This window comes from Artemia franciscana, chromosome 1, assembly GCF_032884065.1.
Source record: "Artemia franciscana chromosome 1, ASM3288406v1, whole genome shotgun sequence".
NCBI lineage: Eukaryota > Metazoa > Arthropoda > Branchiopoda > Anostraca > Artemiidae > Artemia > Artemia franciscana.
Window position 1 is genome coordinate 14,053,970 of NC_088863.1, and position 22,251 is coordinate 14,076,220.

At 35.0% G+C, this 22,251-nt stretch overlaps 3 protein-coding genes across 9 annotated transcripts in view; 1 reads left to right on the forward strand and 2 right to left on the reverse strand.

Moving 5' to 3' along the window:
• LOC136026093 (FGGY carbohydrate kinase domain-containing protein-like) overlaps positions 1-22,251 on the reverse strand; it is a 461,793-nt gene that overhangs the window by 282,282 nt on the left and 157,260 nt on the right. The window lies entirely within an intron of this gene.
• The window catches only part of LOC136026012 (uncharacterized), a 110,339-nt gene that overhangs the window by 52,917 nt on the left and 35,171 nt on the right, over positions 1-22,251 (reverse strand). For 2 of the 7 annotated variants that reach the window (XM_065702172.1, XM_065702181.1), the window contains one exon: positions 18,493-18,728. The exons of 3 other annotated variants lie outside the window; for them this stretch is intronic. Coding sequence is in view for 1 of the 4 variants with exons in the window: in XM_065702165.1 (XP_065558237.1) it covers positions 10,473-10,561 (89 nt within the window). In the remaining 3 variants the exon portion in view is untranslated. Of the gene's footprint in view, positions 1-8,689; positions 10,562-18,492; positions 18,729-22,251 lie in introns of all 7 variants that reach the window. 2 more of the 7 variants (XM_065702189.1, XM_065702165.1) reach the window with 2 other exon arrangements.
• On the forward strand, positions 8,884-9,558 carry LOC136026004 (histone H1-delta-like). Its single transcript, XM_065702153.1, has one exon. The coding sequence runs from the start codon at positions 8,884-8,886 to the stop codon at positions 9,556-9,558; it is 675 nt and encodes a 224-aa protein (XP_065558225.1).

Consider the following 22,251-nt stretch of genomic DNA (forward strand, 5'->3'; position numbering starts at 1 on the left):
TAAAAACACCAATTTTAGATACTACTGTCCGAAGCATATTGTTCACAGCGCTATACAATATTGTACACAATTTCAATCATTCAAAGTATCCATTTACCCAAAGTAAATTGTTCACAGCGCTATACACCACTTTACACAATTTCAATAGTTGCGTAATGAAATAAATATCCAAACAATAATCCTCAGTGAAAACTGGCCAAATAATATAAACAAATTTTGGCCCATATAGGTCAAAGACTGAATCATGACTGAATCTTGCCATTGTCAGTTTGAGGTTTAAAACGATATTTTTAAAATATATATATATAGAAATCAAGAGAGATTAGATATAAGTTTCACATTTTTGATGCATTCTTCGTACCCCCCCCCCCCAAACAAAAAATATACTGACTTGTCCTCAGTCACTTTCGAAATGTAAAAAAGAACAAGAACTCTCAATTTCTAACATAATGAGCACAATCCAAAGTTTCTGCAACCATGGATTGAAGGTGGGGATGAGTAAGGGACACTCCCCCTCCTATATATAATAAATTCTGCTCATTTTAGGGTTTAATGTTAGTCTTTAATTACAAATTAATAATATAGACCAGAAATATTCCCAGAAATCAAGAGGGGTTAAATATTACTCTCACATTTTTCATGTGTTTTGTACCTACCCACTCACACCGAAAAAATTTTCCCCTACAAACGGAAGTCTTGTATGTGGCCCTGGGGATTATATATCAATTTATATCTCCACCTTCCCTCTGTCCCTCCCTTAAAACTAATTCTCTATTTGTCTGAAGGCTCAAGGAGAGTTGGGATGTTTTGGCATTAAAATGCACCCTTTAAGGCATCTTCCTCCTTCCCTAAGTGCAAAACAATTAGAAAACCCCTTTGTAGAGCTTCAAAGCCCTTATATGCAAAGTAAATTGTTCACAGCGCTATAGGCCTACAACACTGTACACAATTTCAATAGTTGCGCAATGAAATAAATATCCAAACAATAATCTTCAGTGAAAACTGACCAAACAATATAAACGAATTTTGATCTATATAGGTCAAAGACTGAATCATGACTGAATCATTTTAAACTTCAAAATGAGCAAACTGACAATTGTATGATTCAGTCATGATTCAGTCTTTGACCTATATGGATCAAAATTAGTTTATATTGTTTGGCCAGTTTTCACTGAGGATTATTGTTTGGATATTTATTTCATTACCCAACTATTGAAATTGTGTACAGGGGTGTATAGCGCTGTGAACAATTTACTATGGGTAAATGGATACTTTGAATGATTGAAATTGTGTACAAAATTGTATAGCGCTGTGAACAATATGCTTTGGATAATAGTATCTAAAATTGGAGTGTTTTAATCCACTTGGATACTCTCGTGAGACTCAGCCCTCTCTTAAAGATAAGTCTTTTGCTGTTTATTTTATTTCTGGTCATAATCATTGCTTTCAACCAGTTTTGAACCCATGCTCCTCCTTTACCCTAGTTCCAATTTTTACCCTAGATTCCAATTTTTGAAATTCCAATTTCTTCTAAATCTTTTCTTATGCCTTCACCCCAATTCTGTAAGGCTAAGACAAAGGTAGGGTGCGACTGCATTAGTATAGAAATTTTGGGAGTCTACTAAGACAACAATTATCCTCTCTGGCCAAAAAGAATCGTCAAAGCTAGTTAAGATCCACGTGGTAAGCCAGTCTATATTGTATTAAATAAAAAAAAAGTTTTTCTTAACTGCAAGTAGGGAGCAACATTTAAACTTAAAACGAACAGAAATTGTCCCGTATACGGAAGGGGCAGTGCCCTCCTCAACGCCTCCCTCTTTACGCTAAAGTTTGACTCTTTGTCACAACTCTACGTTTTAAAACAATGAACAAATTTTGGCGTAAAGTGTGAGGCGTTGAGGAGGGGACAACCCCTTTCGTATACGGGACAATTTCTGTTCGTTTTAAATTTTGATGTCGCTCCTTACTTGCAGTTAGGAAAACTTGTTTTTTTCATTTAATTTCTGAACGTTTTTGAATTAATGGATGTTTTGATTTTGGCTCACCGCACCTGAATAAAAAAAAAACAAAATTTGCACATTGATTTTTTTTTTTCACTGAATGGCTTTCTCATAATTTTTATCGGACATTCTTGATAAAAAAAAAATAGTGGGGGTTTTAACCCCCACTTACACAACATTTTGTGTTGGTTTTAAGTTTTAATGCTGCTGATTACTTCCAGTTGAATTTTTTTAATGTTTATTTTCTCAATATTTTTTTATGTAGTGCAAGAAAATCCTGCGCCCCCTTCATGGGAATTCTCTTCCCCCATGATAAATTCCTCCATAGAAAGATCCTCCCACGTAACCCCCTCCTTACCCACCCGCAACCACAAGGGGAAACGTCTGTACACTTCATAAGAACCATTACTATATGTAAACAATGGTCAACGTTTGTAACTTGCAGCCCTTCCCCCGGGGACTCTGGGGGATTAAGTCGTCCCAAAGACATAGTTATTAGGTTCTCGACAAATTCGAACAGGATAGCTATCTCAAAGTTCTGATCCGATGACTTTTGGAAAAAAATGTGCGTGGCAGGGGGCCTAGGTGCCCTCTAATTTTTTTGATCACTTAAAAATGGCGCTAGAACTTTTAATTTCCGTTAGAATGAGCCCTCTTGCGACATAATAGGACCACTGGGTCGATACGACAACCCCTGGAAAAAAAAACACTAATAAACACGCATCTGTGATCTTTCTTCTGGCAAAAAATACAAAATTCCACATTTTTGTAGATAAGAGCTTGACACTTCTACAGTAGGGTTCTCTGATACACTGAATCTGATTGAGCGATTTTCGTTTAAGATTCTATGACTTTTAGGGAGTGTTTCCCCCTATTTTCTTAAATAAGGCAAGTTTTCTCAGGCTCGTAACCTTTGTTGGGTAAGACTAAACTTAATGAAACTGATATATTTTAAATCAGCATGTAAATGCTATTCTTTTGATGTACTTTTTGTATGAATTGAAAAAAAAACTAGTTTTCTTTTAACTGAAAGTAAGAAGCGACATTAAAACTTAAAACGAACAGAAATTACTCCGTATATGAAATGGGTTTTTCCCTCCGCAATCCCTCGCTCTTTACGCTAAAATTATTAATTGTTTTAAAAAGTAGAATTGTGACAAAGAGTCAAACTTTAGCGTAAAACTAGTTTTTTTTTTTTATTTCTGAACGTTTTTGAATTAATACATGTTTGGTTTTGGCTCTCCGTACATAAATTATTAAAATAAAATTTGCATATTAATTATTTTTTTCGCTAAATGGCTTTCTCTTAGTTTTGATCAGACGATTTTGAGAAATAAGGGGTGGGGAAGGAGGCCTAGTTGCCCTCCAATTTTTCACTTACTTAAAAAGGCAACTAGAACTTTTGATTTTTAACGAACGTTTTTATTAGTAAAAAATATACGTAACTTAAGAATTAACTTACGTAACAAACTTTTATATTCTTATGTTTTTAATTATATATGTGAGGGGGTTTGTCCCCTCGTTATTACCTTGCTCTTCACACTAAATCTTAAGTTTTGTCCCAATTCTTTAAGAATGACCCCTGAATCAGAAAGGGCATAGAGTAAATAGTTGAAATTGCTAAAAATACTTGAGCATAAAGAGCGAAGTGTTTATATCTCCTCCTGAATACCTCGCTCTTTATGCGAAAGTATGTTTAGGACCCCTCACAGCATTGGCAACAATGGTCCCTTAGAGCCTGATTTGAGTTGTAGACGGCTTAAATATAAATGAACTATCTCCCTGTCTTTTTTTTTGAGTAGATGTTTTAAGTAGGATTTGTTTAATTTATAAATTTTTGTTTCATGATCCCCCTACTTCACAGGCCATAGAGCCTTGGCGGGGATTATTGATTTTATTTGGTTATTGTGAATGAAATTTGCTGCGGAAGCCTCTCGTCTAGCTCACTACAACAAGAGGTCCACCATCACTAGCAGAGAGGTTCAAACTGCTGTGAGGCTGCTCCTACCCGGAGAACTTGCCAAGCATGCTGTTAGTGAAGGCACTAAAGCTGTAACAAAATACACAAGCTCCAAATAGGAGGTGTTTTCCCTGTCTATTAGCGCCCAATCAGCCGGGCCCTCCCAAACAGCCCTTTTAAGGGCTACCACCTTATTCTAAATGCTCTGCTCTCAAATTGCTTTTACTGTTCCAGGCTTTGATTTGCGAAATTTCCAGGTAAACAAGAACCCATACTAAAACCCTAATACGAAAAAAAAAAAAAAAAAAAAAAAAGTCCCCTGTTTTAAAGGCAACGCTCAATTTGCTTGTTGTATACAAAGTAATATATTATCGACGTAATAGTCAAAGAGAATTCGAAAACGGGGCCTCCGTCTTTTTCATGACATTCCATCAAAAGCATTTTCATAGGCTTGTTGGGTCCCATTGGGAGCTATTCATTTTTTTGATTTATTAGGCTGGCCTAAATTGGCATTTTGACGTGTTTCCTTTTCATTAGATGTTTCGGATCAACAGGCCCTTGACTCATACCTTTTTTGTCACGGAACACTAGGCTGTTTAACGCTATTTTGCGTGTTTGTTTAAACCATCTAGTGGCCCTTAAAAGGGCCGTTGGTTAAGATACAATTGCATAGAAATTAGGGTACTTAAGCTCTCTCGCCACGGACACGACGGGCAAGTTAAATATCTTTTGGCATGATGGTCACCCTCTTGGCGTGAATGGCACACAAGTTGGTATCCTCAAAAAGTCCAACTAGACGCCTCGCTGGCTTCTTGTAGGGCCATCACAGCCGAACTCTGGAACCTCAAGTCAGTTTTGAAATCCTGGGCAATCTCTCGCACAAGTCTCTGGAAGGGCAATTTCCTTATTAAGAGTTCGGTACTCTTTTGATAACGACGAATCTCTCTCAGGGCTACGGTTCCGGGCCTGTATCTGTGTGGTTTTTTTACCCCACCAGTAGCAGGAGCCGACTTACGTGCAGCCTTGGTCGCAAGCTGCTTCCTAGGTGCCTTTCCACCAGTTGATTTTCTCGCAGTTTGTTTTGTCCTAGCCATGTTGATAGATTGCCTCTCTTGAAAGGAATGAACAAAGGAACAGATATCTAGTGTCTATATTTATATGGAGCGCCGGCCGCGCGATAGAGTAACAATTTGTGGGGAAAGCCTTTGGTAATATAAATTAAACGGGCTTTCAAGAAAACTTGTTAGTTTGTCAAAAACTTTACAGCTGATTGCTACGGTATCGTATTAAATATGACAGGAAGAGGAAAAGGAGGAAAGGGACTTGGAAAAGGAGGCGCAAAACGTCATCGCAAAGTTCTTCGTGACAATATCCAGGGTATCACAAAGCCAGCAATTAGAAGACTGGCTCGCCGTGGTGGTGTAAAACGTATATCTGGCCTAATTTACGAGGAAACCAGAGGTGTTCTTAAAGTTTTTTTAGAAAATGTTATTCGCAATGCTGTCACCTACACAGAACATGCCAAGAGAAAGACTGTAACTGCTATGGATGTAGTCTACGCTCTGAAGCGTCAAGGTCGTACATTGTATGGCTTTGGTGGTTAATGATTTCCAAATGCCTTTTGAACTGTCCCCCTACCCAACGGCCTTTTTAAAGGCCAACAAATCTTTAAACACTTTCTAGCCCCGGTTCTATGAGCCTTTTTTATATTGTGCATTTAAAATGTCGGTAAATACTTTTTCTTTTCTTTTCGTCTCAGGTGCAATATCTGATTAGTATTCTGCAAACAAATTACCATTGCTGTTTTATTGTATTTGGCTTTTCCTTGCATATTAGAATAAAATTGTTTATTCTCATCATGGGATTATTCAAGGAAATAGTTGTTGCTATTCAACTGCACAAGCCTATTTTATCATGTTGAAATGAAGATAGTAGGAACGGAGGAAAATGTGTTCCTACTCTTACTAAATTGCCGCTGGACCTTATAGTTTGGACACAAGTATATTATTGCATTAGTTATTTGCAGTTAATAAACAAGTATGAAAAGCTGGCAACAGTTTAGATAGCAAATGAATTTCCTTGTAAACTGACTCTAAGAATGAAGCCCAAAATCATGAATTTCAAACCATAACAAAAGGCATCCGATGGACTTTAATTTACTACTACTACTAATAACTCACTGCAGCACCAAGCTGCCTGAGGCCAACACAGCTACGCACACTCCTTCTCCAACCTAATCTATTTAAAACCTCCTTCTTTACACCCTCCCAGGAAGTTCCCATTTCCTTTAAATCTTTATTTATGACATCACTCCCAACCCAGACAAGGACGACCTGCTTTCCGTGTAGCCCCAGACGGTTGGCCAAAAAGGACAATCTTCGGTAATCTGTCATCCTTCATCCGTAGAACGTGGCCTAGCCATCTCAACCTTTCTTTCATTATAGCCCCAGAAAGCGGGATTGAACCACACTTTTCGTACAACCTACTGTTTGAAATACGGTCAGTCAGCCGGGTATCCAGAACAATCCGTAGGCAATTTCTCTGGAAAACATCTAGTAAATTTTCATCTGCTTTTCGGAGTGCCCATGCTTCAGAGCCATATTTGACCACTGTCATCACTGTAGCTTTTAATATTCTAATCTTGGTTTGTAGACTTATCTTTCTATTCTTCCAAACTTTTTTTAACTGTGAAAAAACACCCTGGGCCCTAGCTATTCTACTTTTAACATCTTCACTGCTCCCACAATCTTTACTAATAATACTACCTAGGTAACTGAAGCTCCCAACCTGATCAATCTTTTCGTTACCTAATGTCACCTGTTCATCTTCACTTATTCCTATAGCCTTAGTGACTTAGTCTTCTTAACATTAATTTTAAAGCCTATTTTAGCACCCTGAACTCGTAAAACCTCTAAAAATTCATTCATTTTGCTCACACTTTCATCTAATATGCTTAAATCATCAGCATAATCTAAGTCCAGGAGCGTTCTTCCTCCTCATTTGATTCCATGGTCTCCAATTGCCTTTCCTGTACTCCTTAAGACGAAGTCCATCAAAATGATACATATAAAGGGGGATAGAACACAACCCTGCTCTTTAATTTAGAGGTCGAAAAACAACAGCAAACGGACTTTTAGCTGGTATTCACCGTTGAAATATATTGCATTTCAATGCTAAGCCTTGAACAAATTAGTTTGTTCCAACACTGCTTTTGGTCTTTTGAAATAAAAGACGCCATAAGCCTATAAAAATGATTTTATTTGTGGATTACATAGCAGTTATTTGTGATAATATTTTATTTGTGATCATATAACAACAGTTTGTTTTGCGTTTTTAACTTTTGCAAAATTTGTTTGCCATTTGTCAGTTAACTTTTTGAGTTTTTTTTTTGTTTTTGTTTTTTAATTTAATTTATGATTTCTATGTTTGTTTTTAAGCAAAACTCAAAAACATACTGCAGAAAGGGGGACATTTCTCCGGTTTAAAATAATTCCTTTTTGACTGGAACGTATAATAAACTTTCAGATAGCCTATGATCGAAATAAATAAAAGCGGTTTGTTTCAACTTTGCCTCCCCCCCCCCACATCTCAAAAAAATCACAATGTCATTTTCATTTTTTTTAAATATAATGCTAAAATAAAGTAAAATTTGTTTTTATTATAATACAAATTTGACACAAAAGCCTCAAAATTTCAGTACCTTTGGCTTTTTGAAATACATGACTATAAGTAATAAAAGCCTTTGTTTCGAAAAAAGAGATAAAAAAAAAATGCATCCAAGTTCCTTTGATTCTTCTTTTGTTGAAAACTGTTGTTCTAAAGGGATTCTGTTTAAAAAGCATAAAAAAAAGAAATTCTGAGATGCTTGTTTTTTGAAGCCTCCTTGTCCACCTCATATCCTTCCTGTACTACTATCAAAGGAGATTTAGATATCAAAATCTACAAGGCAGGCAGACATTCTTTACTTGCTTATTCATATAAATCTAATGATTTTAAATGTGTCAAACATCACTAGAGATTTAGATATCAAAATCTAAAAGGCATACATTCTTTCCTTACTTATTCATATAAATCTAATGATTGTAATTGTGTCAATTTTTTATTCACAATTAGGCTAATTTGTGCTTTCTATTGTTGGATGTTAAGCACAATTGAAAATATACTGTAGAAAGGGACATTTCTCAGGTTGCAAATAATTTTGTTTTAAGTGTTAGGTATATTGAACTTTTTTATAGGCTGTGATTAAAACAAATAAAAACGGTTCACTTCCGCTCCCAATCCTCCGCATCTCGGAAACCTTACAATGTTATTCTTGTCTTTTTAAATATAAATTTAGAATAAAATGAAATTTATTTTCATTAAAATACGAGTTTGAAACTTTAAGCCTCAAATTTAGGTGCCGTTTCTAATTGCTTTATCTTCTGTGTTTTTAGCTGGAGTTTCGGAATTAATTTGAATACGATTTTGCAAACACACATGCATCTATGTTACATTCTCTGAAAGCTCTTGTACTGGATTTCACTAATAAAAAATAAAAAGTGGACATCGAGGATATAAATTCCTAGCAAAAAGGTGTTTATTGAGATTGAACACTAGTTTTGACGGATTTCCACTGTTCTCTGCCCATGTGCTGGCAAATTAGCACAAATGAAGCGCTAAAAAAAATGTCTACTTGTAGAAAAATGACCTGTCTATCCTTTAGTATAGGTTTCATACCCCAAAAGCTTACCTCCTAGTCGAAAATTTGAATAAAGCCATTCCAAACAAACACAAGCACGGCCGAAATTCCTTAGCTCGCGCACAGAGAATAATGTTAACCCGGATACGGCGGTTTCCAAAGTACAATTGTAAAACTTTGAAAATAAACATGTATTGGATATTCAGTCGCGCTAGTGATAGAGAGAAGTTAGAAAAGAATTGGAAATGTCTGAAGTTGAAGCTCAAGTGGCACCAACATCTGTAGAATCCCAGAGCATGGCTTCACCAGCCAAGAAGGAAAAGAAAGCAAAGGCTCCAAAACCAGCTAAGGTTGCAAAACCTAAAGGGGATAAAAAAGCCAAGGCACCAGCAAACCACCCAAAATACACCGAAATGATCACCAAATCCATTGCTGACCTGAAAGAACGTGGGGGATCTAGCCGTCAGGCCATTCTCAAATACATAATGGCCAATTTTCAGGTTGGCAATGATGCCAAAGTTGTGAATATGCATCTTAAGCAAGCTTTGAAGCGCTGCCTTGCAAATGGAATTGTTATAAATCCCAAAGGTACTGGCGTAACTGGTTCTTTCAAGCTTGCAAAGCCTATCAAGGCCGAAAACCCCAAGGCTGGAAAGCCTACCAAGCCCACAGCTAAGAAGACCTCAGTCAAGAAAACAGCCAAACCTACTGCAGTTAAAAAGTCAACTTCATCCAAAAAGGCTACCAAGCCAATGGCTGGTAGCAAGAAACCTGTAAAGACTTTCAAGAAACCCACTGTTGCCAAAAAAACAGTAGCAGCAAAGAAGTCGACACCTAAGAAGGGGCCATCAGTCAAGAAAGCTCCCGCCAAGAAAGTGGCATCTAAAAAGTCAGTGGCTAAGAAACCAGCTAAAAAGTAATGTGTGCAATAGGTCTATCCTACAGTATCAAACAGTACATTTATAACTTCGAAGACCATTTAGACCATTTCGAAGTACATTTATGGTATCAAACGGCTTATTTTTTTGTTTTTACTTTCACTATCGCTTGATTTGGGAAAATTGGCTCCAACTGTGCCCCCCCCCCTAGGATTTTGACGAAAAGACGCCCCTGTCCCAGCTGTTTGTTATATAATTATATGCCCAGTTGTGCACAGGTCCAAACTGTTAAGAGGAAGGAATTTTTCATATAGGCTGTTGCCTAAATTGAAAAACTACATTCTTTTCGTGTCATCACATGTTGCTTCTAGATTATTCACCCTTCACGACCTCGTCTCCAAAAAAAGCTCTGGTTTGTAAGTTTATATTAAATACTGTTAAAAAAGGAGCATCTTGACAATTTTAATGGTCTTAGTTTTACTTTTGATGAACGAATTGTTACAAAAATGTAAATTTTTAACTTTTAAGTACTTATTTAAGAAATTATTTCGAATTTAAGTACTAAGTTTCTCATGTGACTTATATTATTAATTTAGTTGCTAATTATTGTGACTTTTTTGCATTGCTTTTTTGTAAGTATAATTAATAAGTTAAATTATTAATCCTCCTTGTGTTGGATTTTATAGGTAACAGACGAAGACCTTCCTAGTGGAATTGATTCTTTTGATCCTGCCAGATGGCGTTCAATAATATTAGCTAATATAAAGAAATCTGGTTATACCCAACCTACACCTGTTCAGAAGTCGGCAGTTCCAGTCATCATGAAGAAAGGGGACTTAATGATGTGCGTAGAGACCGCCTCTGGAAAAACCACAAGTTCATGAAACTATGTAATCAGTTAAATATGAAAGGAATTTGAACAACTGCGAAATTACGGTAATTTTATAGAATGTTAATTAATTTCTAATAATAATTATATAAAAATTGGAAAGACTAATAAGAAAGGGTACTATGTGGCTTTTCTCCAGGCCAGCTCCTGAAAAACCTGAAAAGAACTGGTTGCTGAAAAACTGTTTCTTCGATAAATGTAAATGAATAATTACACTGATAAGGATAAATATTTAGACTAATAATTATTAATATTAATCGCATACAATAATTAAACGAAAAGGTAAAAATCAAAAAGGAAAACTTCATGGCTTGTGCCCAGGCTAAATCCAGAAAAAACTAGGTTGATAAACAAAGCTATTATGCAAGTTAATTTGAAAAGGAATTAGAATAACTTTATAATTATATAGAATTTTAATTATTAATGATAGTGCTTAAATAGAAGAGCGAATAACCAATAAGAAAGGGAACTTAATCGGTTGTACCCATATTGACTCGAGAAACAATACAAGCAGATTAAATTATTTCAGAAATTTAATAGAATAAGGATTACAGTAGATATCAAATAATCCATAATTATATAGAATGTTAATTAGTTATTAACAATAATTTCTGCATAGAATGATTAAATGGCTAGTGCCCAGACTGGCTTTGAAAACCTTTCCAGCTTATAATTATGTTCTTGTGGGTAGGACAGAGATATAATTTATATTAATTAAACACCAAACAACAAACGGAAAAATAAACAACACAGGACTAACTGAACACTAAAAAAAAGGAAAGAAAAACAACCTTAAGTTATAAACAGGTAACTAGAAATACCAAAAAGAAAACGGGGGAGGGGTCTAAATGAAGAGAGCACTAAAAGATTTTCTTGTAATGACCTTTCGCTGCTCGCTTGAATTCCGGATATCGAATGGTAGTAGATTCCAAATATTCGGTGCAAAAAATCTAACTAAAAAAGAGGCTCTTTTTGTTTAGGGTGCTTCTTGGACGGTGTCACAAGAATGTTGGGTGTTATAAGAATGCAGATATTGATTTATTGTGAACATATTTTGGAATGATGACGGAAGGAGGCTATTGAAATATTTAAAGCAAAAAGTTGCGACCTGGAAGTCTCGAGTCTTCGACACAATGATAAATAATTTATTGCGGAATATCAAAATAAATAATCGCAATATATAAAACTTTGAATTAAAATGAGTGGTGAAATATTATCACAATGATTTCCTGTATCACTGTTTTGCTCTGGGGTTGTATGGCTGTAGCTTGTTACGGTGCCAGGTGTAGTGCTTCTTTTTTGCAATAATCGGTTTCAAGCGTTGTTAAACCCGATAGAACAAGACATTCTGCATAAGGTAGCAGTGTATCCCCCGAAATCACTCGCAATGTACGCCTTTGTATTCCCTCAAGTTGGTTAGTTTCATCTTTGGAGAAACGAGCGTGCCAGACTGGGAAGGCATATTTTAGAATCGGTCTCATGTGAGTTTTGTAATAAGTAATTATTGCATATTTGCTTAGATTAAAGGGGCGTAATTAATATTCACAGGAGGAACAAAGGGACAATACTACAATGGTGCGTAGCGACTATGGCACGTAACCTTACAAATTAACTTACGTAACGAGACTCAATATTTGTGTATTTTTATTACATATATGAGGAGTTCGCTTCATTTATATACGGAATAATTTCTATTCGTTTTAAATTTCAATATCCTTCCTTACTTGAAGTTAAAAAAAAAATCTATTCAATTTCTGAACGTTTTTGAAATAAGGCATGTTTTGATTTTGGCTCACCGCACATGAATAAATAAAACGAAATTTGCATTTTAATTTATTTTTTTTGGCTAAACGGCTTTCTCATAGTTTTGATCGGACGATTTTGCTATAAAAAAGGGACGGAGGAGGAGGCCTAGTTGCCCCCTAATTTATGACGGGGACTGCCAGCATATGACGAAGTTCTAATTTGTAAAATTTGGTTCTAATTTGTAAAATGTCGTTTTCCTTTTGCTGGACAAAATATTTTATGTAATTGCATGAAATTCCTTTTTGAAATCGCATTGGATTCGTTCATATAAAAAAAAAATTACTGAAAGTAAGGAGCGACACTAAAACTTAAAACGAAATGAAATTATTCTGTATATGAAGGGGGCTGTCGCCTCTTCAACGCCCCGCTCTTTCCGCTAACTTTTTTTATTGTTAAAAAAAAGAGAATCAAAGTGTGATTTAGTGTGATAAGTGGGGCGTTGAGGAGGGAACAGCCCCTTTTATATGTGTAATAATTAATGTTCGTTTTAAGTTTTAAGGTTGCTCCTTACTTTCAGTTAAAAAAATCTTGTTTTTGTCGATCTATTTTTTCTCCTAATATAGCAATTGCTCCGTTTATGCCAGGTAAATACAGATGAAATCTTGCGTTGAAAAGTACTTAACGTTATTTTGAATAAAGTTAACGTTAACTGATTAGAAATTATTTGTAAAATGAAAGACTGAAAGTGAATAATATAAAAGGTTGCTAATGAACATATTTCGAGATATCCCATTTCATTGCTACTCAACACTTTACATAGAGGCTAAGAATATCGGTTATTAGGAAATAATATGAAAAAAACTTCGTTTTCTTAAAGAGTTAAAGAGGCTGCGTCCCAAAGTCGAACCTTAAAACGTACAGGAATTAGAAGAGGCAGTTGGGGGGCTGCCGCCCCCCAAACCCCCAGCTTTTAAAGACTCTTTTGTACAGTTTTTTTTTTTTTGTGGGGGGACTTCATTGTTACTAATTACTAGTTTCGGCGCAATGGTTCTCCTGTCCTCTTGTGTTTAACATTTTTCGAAGTTATTCCATTATTCATTCATTTCAATTTGTTGTTAATTAAAAGAGGGCCTTTCCGAAGCCAAGAGCGGGGGGTTAGCAAAAAAACAAAAAACCTGTACAAAAGAGTCTTTAAAAGCTGGGGGTTTGGGGGGCAGCAGCCCCCCAACTGCCTCTTCTAATTCCTGTAAGTTTTAAGGTTTGACTTTGGGACGCAGCCTCTTTAACTCTTTAAGAAAACGAAGTTTTTTTCATATTATTTCTGTACGTCTTTCTACAATCCATGGTGGATGTAATTTAATAATTCCTGTACTCCTCGTACAGGAATTAGGAGAGGAACTTGGGTGGCTGCCGCCCCCCCCCGCTTTTAAATCATTGTATAAAATAGAAAAAAAATAGATAGAATGACCGAAATGTTTCTTTTGCTCATAAGAAGCTAATATTCTGTTATCTCTCAATTGATAAGCTCAACGCCCCACTCATCACACTAAAGTTTGATTCTCTTTTTTTTTAACAATAAAAAAAGTTAGCGGAAAGAGCGGGGCGTTGAAGAGGCGACAGCCCCCTTCATATACAGAATAATTTCATTTCGTTTTAAGTTTTAGTGTCGCTCCTTACTTTCAGTAATTTTTTTTTTATATGAACGAATCCAATGCGATTTCAAAAAGGAATTTCATGCAATTACATAAAATATTTTGTCCAGCAAAAGGAAAACGACATTTTACAAATTAGAACAAAATTTTACAACTTAGAACTTCGTCATATGCTGGCAGTCCCCGTCATAAATTAGGGGGCAACTAGGCCTCCTCCTCCGTCCCTTTTTTATAGCAAAATCGTCCGATCAAAACTATGAGAAAGCCGTTTAGCCAAAAAAAAAAAAAAAAAAATTAAAATGCAAATTTCGTTTTATTTATTCATGTGCGGTGAGCCAAAATCAAAACATGCCTTATTTCAAAAACGTTCAGAAATTGAATAGATTTTTTTTTAACTTCAAGTAAGGAAGGATATTGAAATTTAAAACGAATAGAAATTATTCCGTATATAAATGAAGCGAACCCCTCATATATGTAATAAAAATACACAAATATTGAGTCTCGTTACGTAAGTTAATTTGTAAGGTTACGCGCCATAGTCGCTACGCACCATTGTAGTATTGTCCCTCTGTTCCTCCTGTGAATATTGATATATAGATACATATATATATATATACTAGCTGTTGGGGTGGCCCCCCCGCGCGCGTAAGTCGTTACGCGCCATATTAGTTACGCGCCATTGTAGTTGTGTCCCTATGTCCCACCTGTGAATATAGATATATATATATATATATATATATATATATATATATATATATATATATATATATATATATATATATATGTTTTTAACTACTTAAAACTTGCGAATATACAACATTCTTTGCTGTCCCATTGTCTGTGCATATAAATAGATTGTCAGGTTTACCGACTCTTGAACATGCAACATATAATGGTCCATGGGAAAACAATCCGTATTCAGATCTATACCTCATGATTCTAATGATTGCCCTTGAGCTTTGTTGATGGTGATTGCTAATCGACCATTCCCTGAGTCGCCATCGTCATTTATATATCCCCCTGTGCACCCCGGCGTCCCCTTTGTAGTTATGTCCCTGTGTCCCGGTCGTCATTTATATTCCCTGTGTCCCGGTCGTCATTTGTGTCCCGGTGTTCCAGTCTGTGATTTCTCTTTGAGTGTCCCGGGCGTCATTTATATTCCTTGTGTCCCGGTGTCCCGGTCGTCATTTATATCCCCCTGTGCCCCCCGGCGTCCCCATTGTAGTTGTGTCCCTGTGTCCCGGTCGTCATTTATATTCCCTGTGTCCCGGTTAGTTTTTGCCTTTTTTCAGTTTTTTTTAGTTTTTTAGCTTTTTTAGTTTTTTTTCTTTTTAGTTTTTTTTGTAGTTTTTACCTTTTTTAGTTTTTTTTCTTCTTTTGTATTAGTGTGAAATAATTCAGACGTCATATGCGGACAAACACGACGTCACTCGACAGACAGACAGACAGACATAACCCACAAAAAACTTATTTTTATATATATTTATTCATATTTTTTTAGTTTTCTTTTTCTCTTTTATTTTTCAGTTTTTTCCTTTTTTTTAGTTTTTTTCTTTTTTAGTTTTTAGTTTTTTTTAGTTTTTTACCTTTTTTTAGTTTTTTTTAGTTTTTTTAGTTTTTTAGCTTTTTTAGTTTTTTTATTAGTTTTTATTTTTTTTGTAGTTTTTGCCTTTTTTTTATTTTTTTCAGTTTTTTTTAGTTATTAGATTTTTACCTTTTTTTTAGTTTTTTTTTAGTTTTTTTTTAGTTTTTTAGCTTTTTAGTTTTTTTTTTCTTTTTAGTTTTTTTTGTAGTTTTTACCTTTTTTAATATAAAAATAAGTTGTCTGTCTGTGGATGTGTGGATGGGTCAGGTGACGTCACCTGAAAAAACTGGATCAGGTGACGTCAAAACTGAAAAAACTAAAAAAAGGCAAAAACTACAAAAAAAACTAAAAACTAATAAAAAAAATAAAAAAGCTAAAAAACTAAAAAAACTATAAAGGTAAAAACCAATAAAAAACTAAAAAAAAAACTGAAAAAACTAAAAAAAGGCAAAAACTACAAAAAAAAACTAAAAACTAATAAAAAAAGTAAAAAAGCTAAAAAACTAAAAAAACTAAAAAAACTAAAAAAAGGTAAAAAACTAAAAAAAATAAAAAATAAAAAAAAACTAAAAAAAAGGAAAAAACTGAAAAATAAGCTAAAATAAAGGTAAAAACCAATAAAAAACTAAAAAGAAAAAAAGGAAAAAACTAATAAATGACGACACTCAAAGAGAAAGCGACCAGGACAAAAGGAATGTTCGATTAGCAATCAACAAAGCACCGGGACACAGGGAGTATAAATGACGACCAGGACATAAGTAAAAAAAAAAAACTATCTATATATATAAAAATAAGTTGTCAAACTAAAAAAAGGCAAAAACTACAAAAAAAACTAAAAACTAATAAAAAAGCTAAAAAACTAAAAAAACTAAAAAAAGGCAAAAACTACACAAAAAACTAAAAACTAATAAAAAAAATAAAAAAGCTAAAAAACTAAAAAAACTAAAAAAACTAAAAAAAGGTAAAAAACTAAAAAAACTAAAAACTAAAAAAAACTAAAAAAAAAGAAAAAACTGAAAAATAAGCTAAAATAAAGGTAAAAACCAATAAAAAACTAAAAAAAAAACTGAAAAAACTAAAAAAAGGCAAAAACTACAAAAAAACAAAACTGATAAAAAAAAGTAAAAAAGCTAAAAAAACTAAAAAAACTAAAAAAACTAAAAAAACTAAAAAAAGGTAAAAAACTAAAAAAAATAAAAAATAAAAAAAAAACTAAAAAAAAAGGAAAAAACTGAAAAATAAGCTAACATAAAGGTAAAAACCAATAAAAACTAAAAAGAAAAAAAGGAAAAAATTAAAAAAAATTTTCATCTAAAAAACTAAAAAAAACTAAAAAAGGTAAAAACTAAAAGAACTAAAAAAGAAAAAAATAAATGACGACACTCAAAGAGAAAGCGACCAGGACAAAAGGAATGTTCGATTAGCAATCAACAAAGCACCGGGACATAGGGAGTATAAATGACGACCAGGACATAAGTAAAAAAAAAATTAACAAAACTAAAAAGAAGGTAAAAACTACAAAAAAACTAAAAAGAAAAAAAAACTAAAAACTAATAAAAAAAATAAAAAATCTAAAAATCTAAATAAACTAAAAAAGAAAAAAAAAGGAAAAAAATAAAGGAGAAAAACAAAACTAAAAAACGAATGTATATACAGACCGGTACACCGGGATACAAATGACGACCGGGACACAGGGAATTTACGCGCGCGGGGGGGCTTGGGGGGGGCGCGAAGCGCCCCCACCAACTAGGTGTTGGGGTGGCGCGAAGCGCCACCCCAACAGCTAGTATATATATATATATATATATATATATATATTTATATATATATAACTACGTAAATATATAAATATATTTTTAACTACGTAAAACTTGCGAATATACAACATTCTTGGCTGTCCCATTGTCTGTGCATATAAAAAGCCTTATATACTTATAATGATGTCATATACAAACGTTCTTTTTACAATCAAACAAACATGCATACATACAACTTATTTTTATATAGATAGATAGATATACATATACAATACAAATTAACTGCGTAAAACTTGCGAATATACAACATTCTTCGCTGTCCCGTTGTCAGTGCATATAAACAGATTGTCAGGTTTACCGATCCTCGAACATGCAATAATACAAAAACAATCTGTATTAAGATCTATACCGCATTTTTCTAATGATTGCCCTTGAGCTTTGTTGATGGTGATTGCAAATACTAATCGAATTGGGAATTGTAATCTTTTAAATTGAAAAGGCAGATCTGTTGGACTCATGGGATTGCGAGGAATAAGAACAGCCTCGCCCTCAAAAGGCCCTGTCAAGATTGTTGCCTCTATTACGTTTTCCATTGTTTTTTTTTACGGCAAGTTGCGTGCCATTGCAAAGCTTTGGTGGGTTGATATTTCGTAACAATATTATTGGTACGCATCTGCAGCTACAAGTTAGGATAATGGCAGATCGCACGAAAACCATCAATCCAAATGAACGGGGACGATCAATTCCAAATTCTGGCGATCAAGCACTGTATTCCCATGAGGCACAAAATGGAGCAGCCGGATTTGGTGCAAGTATACCCACTGCAGCCTACGCAATCAACCCAATCGAAACACTTCTATTAGCTGAAAAGGAGAAGCAATTACGGGAAGAAAAGCGACGTAACTTGGTCTTCGCGGAAATTCCTGAATCTGATAATCTTAATGTAATAGAGTCACAAGTAATCATTGAACTTTGCCGAAATAACAACTTAGGTGCCACCTTAGAAATCAAGGATTTTATTAATACTTGGCGACTAGGAAGAACAAGAGAAAATGACAAACCAAGTTTGACTTTAGAAAAACGAAACAGCACTCTGAAAAACAACCAAAATTTGCGAAATTCTACAGATCCCCAGACCCGCTGTGAGATCTACATAGGGCCAGATCTTACACATCTCCAGCTACAAACACAAGCAGAAGAAAGGAATCTCAACTCAATTGAAAATGCCATGCATGAGCGAGTAGCAACAGAACAAACAACAATAGCAACAAATGACCATAGCAACAACTCCTTAAATTAAAAGCGATTCACCGAGCGAAGCGAAGTACAGGTCCCAAAAAGACTAACCTTGGCTGCTACATTTGAAAATTTGCTTAAATTTATTCCAGCAGGGGTCCCACGGTGAAAAACGAGCTAATAGGTTTCTTCCTCCTCCTCTGGAATATAGGTTACTCGAACACGCTCTGGCTCGGTCGTCTCACTAGCTGATTAAGAATCATCCAATGGCCCTTTTCTACCACCACGACCCCTTCCCCCACTCTCTCTTGTACACGAAATCTGGAAGTTGTCCAGTCATCAATTCACTATAAAAAAAAGTATAAAAAAGAAATTCAAAGAATGTATAAGGTGTAAAATATTCTTATTAATATTATAGCCACCTTATGGTAACCGTAAATAGCCTAAAAAAAATTTTTTTTTTTTACTTTTTGAAGTCTGTAGTTTCTAAAATATGTATGTTTTTACGATGTTCCTGCATTATTCATGAATTCGCCTGTACCAATGAATTTACCCTATGCACGGTTGGAAATTCCCTCACATAACTTCAATTTCTGATAGGCTTATTTCAATTGATCCGCTTTTCCGGAGCTCTTCTGAAGTATATTATGGCGTCCCGGAGGGATCTGTTCTTGGTCCCATTTTATTTTTGATTTATGTTAATGATCTGATTTTAGCTGTAAAAAAACACCAGGCCTCTGGCATGTTGCAAGCTGTGTCAGCCTAATGCTCAGTCGTATTCCAATACTTCTTCAAATGAAGATTTTCTAGTTGCTTTTGCTGATGATGCCACTCTTGGGACCCTTGGGAAGACGGAATGTGATATCAAGTCTAACCTTGTGGCATTATTTGAGAGAGTTATGTCATGGTTTAATGCCAATTACTTGGTCTTGAATGTTGGTAAATCACATTTTCTTATTTTTTCTAAAATTGGTGTAGCTTTCCCTCAGCTTACACACCTTCAGATGTCACACGGCTCCTTGTGTAGACCAGAGAATCGGGTGGTCCGGTTTCTTGGTATCTTGCTTGATGAGAACCTTTCATTCAGAAACCATGTAGCCATGATTAGGGTTAAGGAATGTAACCATGATTAAGGGTTAAAGAATAGCATATATTAAATATGTAACCTATCCAAACCAAAATACCGACTAAATATATAAATAAAATATAGCTACAATCTATTTTCCAACTAAGCCAAAGCTAATTGTGTGCCATAAAGAGAATGCTTGACCAGTTTCTTGTGTCATGTTCACATCATTCGCGATCAATAGTGTTTACTATATAACCGATAAGCACAAATTCTTTTCATATAAATTAGTGCATAGACAAAAACAGGAACAACTGCGTAGAATAACTGAGATGATTGGGCTTAGTTAAAATGACTTTAAAAGATCCTTTCGGTTAAGTTTTTATAACAACAAGTGGCGAGAAATTACGGGTCCTAAGAAATAGTCCCTGCTTTGAATATTTTTTTTTTATCTGAAGATATTGACAGAAGCCTAAACAAATTATTCAATGCTACTCTTTAATAGTCCAGCTTTAAAGAAACAGTTCCAGAAAATATATATAGCTAAAAATTAATGAAAACTAAACATTGTTATACTTTTGATGGGTAAGACTAAACTTGATGAAACTTATATATTTAAAACCAGCATTAAAATGCGATTCTTTTGATGTAGCTATTGGTATCGAAATTCCATTTTTTAGAGTTTTGGTTACTATTGAGCCAGGTCGCTCCTTACAACAGTTCGTTACCACGAACTGTTTGAAAAAATGGAAACCGCTCTCAATAAATTTGTGTCATGGGCAGATTCGAATTATTTAACACTTAATTATAGTAAGACAAATTATATTGTATTTTCTGGAATAATATCAATTGAAACAGATCTAAAATTAAGAGAGGTAATAATACCATAGAAAGAGTTAAAACTTGTAGATATCTGTGTTTTATAGTTGATGAGAATGTTTCAAGGAAAGAACATGCAAAGTTAGTTGGTAACAAACTTTCAAGGTCCCTAGGAATCATTCGCTACCTTAAATTCCGTTTTCCTAAGAAAATATTAAAATGATTTATTATTATATTTTTCATTCTCATTTGTCTTATGAGTGTTCAATATGGGCAAGCAATTTTATTTCTTGATATAAAAGAATTCAAATCATCTTAAAGAAAGCAATTCAAATTGTATCTCCGGTTCAACATGCAGATAATATCAACTTTCGATTCAAAATTGCTATATGATAGCCTCTAATGATAGTTTATGTACACTCTAATGATAGATTTATAGTTAAATTTATTTGAGAGAATTTCCCTAGTCCCTAGAAAAGGTCCTTCTCTCTGGGTATTTTCATTAGCGTTATCTGTTTTCTCAAGTAGACTGGCCCGCCATCTATATTTCCAAAGTCATATAGTGCTTTTTTGCTCCATTAATTAAGGTGCTGATTTTTTTTCAGAACAAGCAGAAGAGAGGAAAGAACCCTCCAGAAGCACCACACTATACCCACTGGTATTCAGTAGCCCGTATATTCCGGGGAATAGGTGAGAGGGTCCTTACGCCCTTGTTCCAGGGTGATTTCAATAACTTGAGTATTAATTCAGCGCTGGGCGCGCGCACATGAAATAGACATTCTTGGATTTTTATTAACTTTTCCTACAGGTAGTGGACTTGTGCTTGCAAGCGAACTGATTGCGCGGAATAGTGAAACAACAATATACACGATTTCCTGAGAAATAGCTGGTGATCCATGTCCCAAATGTAAGAAAAATGTTACAAGAGCTCAAGGCGGAATTCAATGCCGTACCTGCACAAAGTGGTTCCATTTCTCCTGAGCATCTGTCATCCTCGGCAAAGAAGCTACTGAAAAATTATTGGGGAAATGGCAATGTCATCAATGTAAAGAGGTAAAAAACACACCAAAAGCCGCGACAGTCGGAACTCCGAACAGCGAAAGGCAGCACAATCAAAACTCCATTACTGTATCTACTGCTTCAACGCAGTCTTCAGACAACAATGAACCCTCAATCATCGGTGAAAGTCCTTTGGTTCATGAAAACCCTACCATACAATTGCGCAGCGAACCTTATAGTTATTGCCACACCCAGACTGAAGCTAGCACATCATTTCGCTGCTTCTTCTGTAGTTAGTGGGAGCATGCCTCCTGCCGTGGAACAAACCCCGATATTGTCTTCTCGATGAAACTTCATGACCCAAAATCAATCTTGTTTCGATACGAATGTTCATCCTGCTCCAAGCGGAATGTAGCCCATCTGCAGCTACAAGTTAGGATAATGGCAGATCGCACGAAAACCATCAATCCAAATGAACGGGGACGATCAATTCCAAATTCTGGCAATCAAGCACTGTATTCTCATGAGGCAAAAAATGGAGCAGCCGGTTTTGGTGCAAGTATACCCACTGCAGCCTACGCAATCAACCCAATCGAAACACTTCTATTAGCTGAAAAGGAGAAGCAATTACGGGAAGAAAAGCGACGTAACTTGGTCTTCGCGGAAATTCCTGAATCTGATAATCTTAATGTAATAGAGTCACAAATCACACAATATCTACATCATATCCTAGCAGTTCAAAAACGCTAAGCTTCGACCTTCCAACTATAATGCTTGCTAATACTCAATTACTCTGCAATAAAATCACTTAACTTAGTGTTCACCTAAAAAGCCAAGAGATCAAAGTATACTGCATCACAGAGACGTGGTCTACAATCCCTTCTACTGCTAGCATTCCTGGTTATGAGCTTTACACAAGAAACCGTACTGATAAAGATGGCAACATTATTACACACGGTGGCGGAGTTGGTGTCTACATAAAAGCA